The sequence below is a fragment of the Echiichthys vipera genome (assembly GCF_963691815.1).
Source record: "Echiichthys vipera genome assembly, chromosome: 21".
In the NCBI taxonomy this organism is placed as follows: domain Eukaryota; kingdom Metazoa; phylum Chordata; class Actinopteri; order Perciformes; family Trachinidae; genus Echiichthys; species Echiichthys vipera.
This window is the reverse complement of record NC_139846.1, coordinates 25,876,099-25,886,098: the sequence shown is the minus strand read 5'-3', so window position 1 is coordinate 25,886,098 and position 10,000 is coordinate 25,876,099. Positions and strand designations below refer to the sequence as shown.

The 10,000-nt window shown below is 50.0% G+C and overlaps 1 protein-coding gene across 1 annotated transcript; it reads left to right on the top strand.

Annotated features, from left to right (window-relative positions):
- Window positions 1–2,210: 2,210 nt before the first annotated feature.
- LOC310963695 (caveolae-associated protein 4a-like) lies at window positions 2,211–8,381 on the top strand. The gene is made up of 2 exons (XM_083936598.1): window positions 2,211–2,913; window positions 7,361–8,381. The coding sequence occupies exons 1-2, from the start codon at window positions 2,551–2,553 to the stop codon at window positions 7,916–7,918; spliced, it is 921 nt and encodes a 306-aa protein (XP_083792724.1). The 5' UTR covers window positions 2,211–2,550; the 3' UTR covers window positions 7,919–8,381.
- Window positions 8,382–10,000: the final 1,619 nt, after the last annotated feature.

Below are 10,000 nucleotides of genomic sequence, written 5' to 3'. Positions count from 1 at the left end.
GACAGAACAAGTGCAAAGGTGCCGGCTGATGGAGGAGAGAGGGATGATGGAGGGATGATGGAGGGATGATGGAGGGCTGATGGAGGGATGATGGAGGGATAGACGGGAGGGGGTTTCCATTCCTGTTTATAAGCTCAGCTCCCAAAGAGGCGCAGGGAGTCACTTTACCCCGGGGTATTTTTAGCCCGGAGAACACAGCGAGCAGCCGGATCCATGTCCCCCTTTATCTGCCTCGCTCGTTAACGCACGCATTCCTGTCGTGTCCTTTTTCCTGTCCAAGCGCTCGGATCGACGCGGAGGTCGCAGGTCGTTCGGTCGCTCTCAAGAGAAGTTGAACAGAACCTCTTGATGCAAAGGTGGACCAAGATCTTTAAACCCCAGAACCCTCAGATCTATAAACCCCAGAACCCTGAGATCTATAAACCCCAGAACCCTGAGATCTATAAACCCCAGAACCCTCAGATCTATAAACCCCAGAACCCTCAGATCTATAAACCCCAGAACCCTCAGATCTATAAACCCCAGAACCCTCAGATCTATAAACCCCAGAACCCTCAGATCTATAAACCCCAGAACCCTCAGATCTATAAACCCCAGAACCCTCAGATCTATAAACCCTAGAACCCTCAGATCTATAAACCCCAGAACCCTCAGATCTTTAAACCCCAGAACCCTCAGATCTATAAACCCTAGAACCCTCAGATCTATAAACCCCAGAACCCTCAGATCTATAAACCCCAGAACCCTCAGATCTATAAACCCCAGAACCCTCAGATCTATAAACCCCAGAACCCTCAGATCTATAAACCCCAGAACCCTCAGGTCTATAAACCCCAGAACCCTCAGATCTTTAAACCCCAGAACCCTCAGATCTATAAACCCCAGAACCCTCAGGTCTATAAACCCCAGAACCCTCAGATCTTTAAACCCCAGAACCCTCAGATCTTTAAACCCCAGAACCCTCAGATCTTTAAACCCCAGAACCCTCAGATCTATAAACCCCAGAACCCTCAGATCTTTAAACCCCAGAACCCTCAGATCTATAAACCCCAGAACCCTGAGATCTATAAACCCCAGAACCCTCAGATCTATAAAGAACCCTCAGATCTATAAACCCCAGAACCCTCAGATCTATAAACCCCAGAACCCTCAGATCTATAAACCCTAGAACCCTCAGATCTATAAACCCCAGAACCCTCAGATCTATAAACCCCAGAACCCTCAGATCTATAAACCCCAGAACCCTCAGATCTATAAACCCCAGAACCCTCAGATCTATAAACCCCAGAACCCTCAGATCTATAAACCCCAGAACCCTCAGATCTATAAACCCCAGAACCCTCAGATCTTTAAACCCCAGAACCTTCAGATCTATAAACCCCAGAACCCTCAGATCTATAAACCCCAGAACCCTCAGATCTATAAACCCCAGAACCCTGAGATCTATAAACCCCAGAACCCTCAGATCTATAAACCCCAGAACCCTCAGATCTATAAACCCCAGAACCCTCAGATCTATAAACCCCAGAACCCTGAGATCTATAAACCCCAGAACCCTGAGATCTATAAACCCCAGAACCCTCAGATCTATAAACCCCAGAACCCTCAGATCTATAAACCCCAGAACCCTCAGATCTATAAACCCCAGAACCCTCAGATCTATAAACCCCAGAACCCTCTGATCTTTAAACCCCAGAACCCTCAGATCTATAAACCCCAGAACCCTCAGATCTATAAACCCCAGAACCCTCAGATCTATAAACCCCAGAACCCTCTGATCTTTAAACCCCAGAACCCTCAGATCTATAAACCCCAGAACCCTCAGATCTATAAACCCCAGAACCCTCAGATCTATAAACCCCAGAACCCTCAGATCTATAAACCCCAGAACCCTCAGATCTATAAACCCCAGAACCCTCAGATCTATAAACCCCAGAACCCTCAGATCTATAAACCCTAGAACCCTCAGATCTATAAACCCCAGAACCCTCAGATCTATAAACCCCAGAACCCTCAGATCTTTACTTCAGTCGGTTCAAATCGAACACTTTATTGTTGCAGCGTTGATGAAACATTGTTGACACTCTCAACTCTCTTTTTAGCCTCACCCCCCCCCCCCCCACCCCTCAGTCCGTCCCTCCCCCTCCCAGCAGGGTGGAGTCTATCAGTTGATCTGACTGCTTTCATGGTCCACCTCCAGTTGCAGAGGGGTGATCCGGCGCTCCTGTCCTCCCCTCCTTTCTCTCCTTCTCCTTCCAGAGGAGGGTTCTAGTCCCCCTCTCTTGTACTCCCTCTCTTCTCCTTCGGATCCCCTGATGCCTCAACCCTGATCCTTCTCTTTTTCGTGGCTTTGATCGTCTTTTCTCTTCTTCAAAATCCCAAGATTTCTCTGTTCTTTCGCTGGAGCTTGTCCTTCTCCTCTCCGTGCACCCTGCTCTTCCTCATCCCTTCTTCCCTTTCACGTTTGGATCGACCGGGTTCGAACAGTCGACCGAGACACCAGGCGATTAAAGTCGAGAAGCAGGTGACAAAGCCAAGCGACAAGCGAGTATGACAGACAAGCCGGGCATGCCGACGGGCGGCGGAGACGATGCAGGAAGCATCATGGCGTTGCTGGAGCGCGTGGCGGGCCTCATGGACAGCGTCCAGACCACGCAGCAGCGCATGGAAGAGCGTCAGCTGGAGCTGGAGAACACGGTAAAGACCATCCAGACGGACGTCGTCAAGCTGACCGGCGACCACGCCACCACCAGCTCCACCGTCAACCAGCTCCTGGAGAAGACACGCAAGGTCAGCCGCCACATCAAGGACGTCCGGGTGCGAGTGGAGAACCAGAACATCAGGGTGAAGAAGGTGGAGGCCACCCAGGGGGACCTCCTCGCCAAGAACAAGTTCAGGGTGGTCATTTATCAGGTAAGACTCGCCGATGCTTCATGGGTTCTCTACGACCCGGGGAAATGGACCTTTGGAGTTCTGATCAACTGCCAAATTTTGGGAATTGGTGGTTAAGTGATTCTTCCTGTGTTGAAGTGTTGAGTTGTTTCTAGAAATGGTGTCGAGCGTCAGGCTAACGTACAGCTACGTGACTCAATGCACTGTAAAACATACCTTCTAGCCTCGCCTAAGCACAGTTCAGGTATTCAGGTCTGAACTTCTCATCCTGATCTGAAAAAGATCTACCTGAACCCTACGTTCGTAAATGAATCCCCCCCAAAAAGAGACCCGATTTGAGGGGAACCCAAAGGCGTTTGTGCCCAATCCAAAAACAACCGATCAACACGAACCGACTCAAATCTGGTGACAATAAACGCGGACGCCACCTGACCAGATGAGACTGACCATAACTTCGACCCGGCCAAAGTCACGGCCCTCGTTGGGTCTCGGTTACAAAGAACCAAACGGACCCGGGAAGACTTTTAATACACAGAACCAAAATAACGGGTCTGGGGTCTGAATTGGCAGAACCAGACTCGGCGTCAGGGTGACGGCGAGGGCTCAACTCCATTCGCTGTTTTTGGTTTTCAAAGGGCAAAAGTTGTTTTAGTACTTTCTCTGACGAGGTTCATGAGCTGAGCTGATACTAAAACCAGGACTGAACTCACTTCTGACCCAGGACTACGTCAATGTGAACGACACACATGACTTAATCAACTTAATTATCAGATGTTTGGCACTTTGAACAGCAGACGGACTGAACTGTGGGACTAAAGAGGTCAAAGGGTTCAGTAGATGTTCGATGTTTGATGCATGTAAAGCTGCATGAGGTCTAAAAAAGCTTTCAGCCTAAAAACTCAGGTTAAAACACTTCTGACAGGTGCCAAATAGTCTCTTCACACAGGAATGTTTCTAGCTATTTTCAATGACTAAACGGGAACTTGCTGCCTGACGCCTTCACTATAACACTTTATCACTTGAACCCGTGTAGAAACATGAAGAACTGCTCAGAACAGAGGCTTTAAGGAGTCGACGCACTCCTCGGTTCATTCTGGAGGTTGAAATAGCAACAGGCGCACACAGAGCAGGCTTCCTTTTACTTCTTTGGCCTTCACAGTGAGCAGCTGCCAGCGCCACGTCGACCTGGTTATTTTAGCCCTGGGGAAACGTCAGCGTGCTGAAAGGTTACACCGCCGGTCTGGAGCCCGAAGAGCCGGCTTTCACTTACAACTGGTGAACGATTATTCGGCTGTTCGGCTAAATCTTCTTAATCTGACAGGAGCCGCGGAGGAGTGAGTGATGAGTGACGCTCCAGCTTAAACTTTACTACACTTTGAATGTTGCATCTTAAGCCAGAGGGAGGTTTTTACTGTTGACACTGGCGTCTGTGAGGAGACACCTGCGCTCATGTTTGCTCCCACACCTGACAGAGAAGTCATTCACGAACATTTTAGTCCTAATAACTTGATTTAACGTCTGAGTTTTCACCAACAGCAGCTCGACAACTTGGACATTTGACTCTGTAAAGGCTGAACTGTGTGCTACATAACATTGGCATGCTAACTGTGCACGACCTGCCCCGACAGCAGGACTTCTGTTATACGCAGAGCGCAGATCGGCACGTCAACCGGCTCGTTGACGGCGACTGAATGCAGGAATATCTCTGTGGGGTGCGGCTCAGTTACAGTAATCTGGACTGTGGCGCACGGTGTCGGGTTGCAGGGCGGTCCAGCGAGGCCACGCGTCGATCAAACCTCAGGCTTCAGCTGCTGCACTGTGCAAACTAGTGTTTTAGGGAAAAGGTAGAGATGGAAAGATCCCCATGTGAATGTCCTGCGTCCGTTTATTCCATCAGACGACTCAAGATGCTTTTATAACGACCGACTTTCTAAAGATTCTGACGATATGTGACATGGCAGCTACAGGGACCGCGTTTACACGCACGTCCCAGTGAGGCCTCACTCCAAATGCAGCGTGTTCTGGTTAAGACATGTGGGATAAAGCAGTATTCAGGCTTTAGGAGCAGTCTTTGAACAAGTCTGCAGGTCTGAGACTGATGCCTGTCCAAGAGAAAAGACTCTTAAACATGATGAAAGACTCCCATGTGATACGGCAGGCAGTGATGTTGAGAGTATGCACAGCTGCATGAAAACGGGAATGTATCTAAGTGGGAATATTGTTTATTTCAGAGTCAAAGTCGGAGTTTTTAAGCACATGAACGTCCTGAACGTCCTTTTTTAAAGCTTCTAATAAAACAGACGAGTGTGTCCCTGTGGTTTACTGTAAGTGACTGTGCCAGCTGAGCGCTGACGGACCAGGTTATTCTGAGTCTCAACCTCCACCATCTCCTAATATAGTGGTCTGCTCTCTCTCCCGTCCTCTCTCTCTCTCTCTCTCTCTCTCTCTCTCTCTCTCTCTCTCTCTGTGGGTGAGCCAACGACGACGTCACGGGCGACCGTTATAAATCATTTCATTAGCCGCTAACAGGCTGCGCTCGCCGTTTGACTCGTTGGTTGGACTGACGGAGGAAATCCTGTCCATGCTGTGAGGGTTCAGCACATAACTGTGATGTCATGGGGTCAGATGGGCTCATGACCTTTGACCCTCCCTCTCTCAGCACTCGGCCCCGCCCACCGTTCACCAGCAGAAAGGCCTTAAAGTCTTCTATTAGGTCCCGTTTCTGCACCGGGATTTTGATTATTAGGGTCTAGGATTTTGTCCCCACACGCTGTTCCTCTGCTACACAAACTCTGCAGACCCTCAGCCGGTCTGAACCCCATCACCCGGGTCTGATCCTGGACCGTTACAGGACGCGGGCCGACCTCAGGTCCGTCTCCAGAGACAGAAAAACCATTCACACCTACGGGTGATTTAGAGTCACCAATGAACCGAACACCTGCACGTCTTTGGACTGTGGGAGGAAACCGGAGAACCCGGAGAAAACCCACGCACACACGGGGACAACATGCAAACTACACACAGAAGGGCTCCAGTCGGGATTCAAACCAGGAACCCTCTCGCTGTGAGGAGACAGTGCTAACCACTACAATTGATGACTCTAAATCACCCGTAGGTGTGAATGGTTGTCTGTCTCTGTTCGTCTCTATGTGTCCTGTGATAGACTGGCGTCCTGTCCAGGGTGGACCCCGCCTCACGCCCAATTCCAGACGTCCCCATTTCAGGGGTCCAGAGTTGGCGGGGTGGTACGTATGCCCGGCGTGAACGTAGCACGAGTTCTGCGTCTTAAAATGAAAGCGTATCCGTGTGGAAGTGTCCACAGTCAGTGAACGCAGGTCCTCGTCCGTACGGGTCAAACTAACAGAAGCCAAACGCGTCCGTTATTTAGCTTCTGGATCGTTAGCTTAGCTCACTTTTAGCTTGTTAGCATCCTGTGCTACATGCTCAGTCATGACTGTTGTGTGTCCTGTCAAAGCTTTTGGAAATGTCAGACTCTGTATCGGGTGTCCCGTAACGACTGTGATGCATGTAATCACAGATCCTGATGGACCCGTTAGCATGCTACAGGCTAGCTAGCTTACGCGCATGCATGTTCGTTCAGATTTAAGGATTTCATCATCCAGGAGCGATCCAAAGATCTCCTCAGTAAATTAATGCTCATCAGTTTTAGTACATTTTAACATTACCCACGGTGTCTCTTGCTTTGTAGCTCAGGTGTTGTCCAAACTGACGTCCGGGGGCCTTCAAGGGTCCTTGAGAAGGTTAAAGGTGGTCCCCGGTACATTTATGGCCCTGCATGTAGAAAACTGAACTTCTGGTGACATTAACAAAGATCTGGGTTCTGACTTTCTGCTCAAACAGGTTCTGGTGGATCGTTTTAGGACCAGAACCTCCAAAGACGCTGAATCTGTGAGCGGTCGCTTCGTGGTTTTGTTCACTTTTTAAGGTTTTGGGGCGAATCTGCGTCGACTTGTTGAACTCTGGCTGCAGTTTCTCAGCTCAGTGTGAGTCTGACAGTGAATCGGGCTCAACCTCCCCAAAGACTCACGTCTGCAGAGATCTGAGGCCGTTTGCAGCTCAGTCCTGAACATTTTTGGCCCATGTGGAGTGTAACCCGATGCGTGACGTGGCCTGAAGCTGAGTGCGTCCCAGCTCTGCCTCGTCCGCCGCGGCCCGCTGATATGTTTAGCTTCCTGCAGCCGAGCGCTGAGCTGCAGGAACAGGTGCTGCGGTTTATTTATGGAGGCAGGATCAAGGCCTGCACGCCAAAGTCTTCATGACACACTTGAACCAGAGACGGATTTAAACCTGACAGCCACAATTAAACTTTGTCCGTTTGACCGAGAAGGGCTGGAGATAGTTCAGGATGTTTGATGCGTGATGTGTCTCCTCCCCAGCTCAGAGTCGGGTTTAAGTCCTTTAATCACGATGTTCTCGCGGGTTCACACTCTTCTGTCTTCTCCCTCAGGGCGACCAGGAAGTGAAGGCTGTTGCACCGGGGAACGAGCCGGCGGAACCCAGCGGCAGCGCCGGCGCCAGAGCCGAGGTGGAGCCGGACAAGTTCGATCTCCCCCCAGAGTCGGATGAAGAGTACATGGTGGTGGAGGAGGCGGACTCTGCGTCCGCCGGCCGCGCGAAGAAGACGGGGCTGACGCGCATCGAGAGCTTCAAAGCCACTTTCTCCAAGGAGAACATGAGCAAGACCCGCGAGAACCTGGGCACCAAGGTCAACAAGTTCGGCGAGCGCATCGTGACGGCCGAGAGGCGCGAGAAGATCCGCCAGTCCGGCGAGAGGCTGAAGCAGTCCGGCGAGAGGCTGAAGAAGAACATCACCAAGACCGTCCTGAAGAAGGAGAGGACGGTGGCGGAGGGCCAGGAAGGAGCCGAGGGCGCCACGGAGGGAGCCGCGCCCGTCCCCCCTCCGAAGGGCCGCAAGGGCACCCCAGACGCGGCCAAGGCGGCTGACGACGAGGGCAAGGCGGACGACTCTGAAGTGCCGATGTACGACATGAAGCAGCTATCGTAAACGGCGAGTTAGCGACGAGATCCGGGCCGTTTTCTTTGGACCACACGGACGTAAGGAGGAAGTTTTCAGGGGCGCTGCCGGCGAGCGGAGCCGCAGGAGCACAAATATATAACGAAGATGAACTTTTGTTTGAACGCCGTCGGAGGAAGTGAGCAGAGAAGCGGTCGCAGGGTCCTGGAGGTCACTTCCCACGCAGTCACGTGTGTTCTGGACATTTATCCCCAAAGCTTCTATTTCGTGTTCAATAAACTCTGAGTTCGGGAAACCAAAGAACAAAGCGTTCAGAACTTTTGTTCCCATCGTCGTGGTCACGTCGTCGTCACGCCGTCGTCACGTCGTCGTCACGTCGCCGCTGCTGTTCACGTGTTTGTGCATGTTGAGGAGGTTGAAGTGTTGGAGGGTGAAGGGAGAAAAGGGTCATGTTGAAATGAAATGATTAAAGATTAAAGGTTCAAAACTCTGACTGACGACTGACTTGAATGAACGGGACTCAGCGGGCGCCGCTGGCTGCAGGAAGGACCCGGGTAGAGACGGAACCCTCGGGTTCAGCCTCTAGAGCAGCGTTTAGTTTAGTTCTTACTGTAACATTAGTTTATTTCATGGAGCCGGGTCAAAGTTAAGCGTCCATTGCGTCGCCGTGTTTTTACAACAAAATAAAAGACTCTTCTACAACGGTGTTTGGCGCCCGGCGTCTCTGGGACGGACAGACCTAGAGGAGCCGTGCAGACCTCCTAGAGGACACTTTAGCACACGTTTATGCTCCTAGAGGACACTTTAACACACGCTTATGCTCCTAGAGGACACTTTAACACACGTTTATGCTCCTAGAGGACACTTTAACACACGTTTATGCTCCTAGAGGACACTTTAACACACGTTTATGCTCCTAGAGGACACTTTAACACACGTTTATGCTCCTAGAGGACACTTTAACACACGTTTATGCTCCTAGAGGACACTTAAACACACGTTTATGCTCCTAGAGGACACTTTAGCACACGTTTATGCTCCTAGAGGACACTTTAACACACGTTTATGCTCCTAGAGGACACTTTAACACACGTTTATGCTCCTAGAGGACACTTTAACACACGTTTATGCTCCTAGAGGACACTTTAACACACGTTTAGTCTCCTAGAGGACACTTTAACACACGTTTATGCTCCTAGAGGACACTTTAACCCACGTTTATGCTCCTAGAGGACACTTTAGCACACGTTTATGCTCCTAGAGGACACTTTAGCACATGTTTAGTCTCCTAGAGGACACTTTAACACACGTTTATGCTCCTAGAGGACACTTTAGCACACGTTTATGCTCCTAGAGGACACTTAAGCACACGTTTATGCTCCTAGAGGACACTTTAACACACGTCTATGCTCCTAGAGGACACTTTAACACACGTTTATGCTCCTAGAGGACACTTTAACACGCGTTTATGCGGACACTTTAGCACACGTTTATGCTCCTAGAGGACACTTTAACACACGTTTATGCTCCTAGAGGACACTTTAGCACACGTTTAGTCTCCTAGAGGACACTTTAACACACGTTTATGCTCCTAGAGGACACTTTAACACACGTTTATGCTCCTAGAGGACACTTTAGCACACGTTTATGCTCCTAGAGGACACTTTAGCACACGTTTATGCTCCTAGAGGACACTTTAACACACGTTTATGCTCCTAGAGGACACTTTAGCACACGTTTATGCTCCTAGAGGACACTTTAGCACACGTTTATGCTCCTAGAGGACACTTTAACACATGTTTATGCTCCTAGAGGACACTTTAGCACACGTTTATGCTCCTAGAGGACACTTTAACACACGTTTATGCTCCTAGAGGACACTTTAGCACACGTTTATGCTCCTAGAGGACACTTTAGCACACGTTTACGCTCCTAGAGGACACTTTAACACACGTTTATGCTCCTAGAGGACACTTTAGCACACGTTTATGCTCCTAGAGGACACTTTAGCACATGTTTATGCTCCTAGAGGACACTTTAGCACACGTTAATGCTCCTAGAGGACACTTTAACACACGTTTATGCTCCTAGAGGACACTTTAACACATGTTT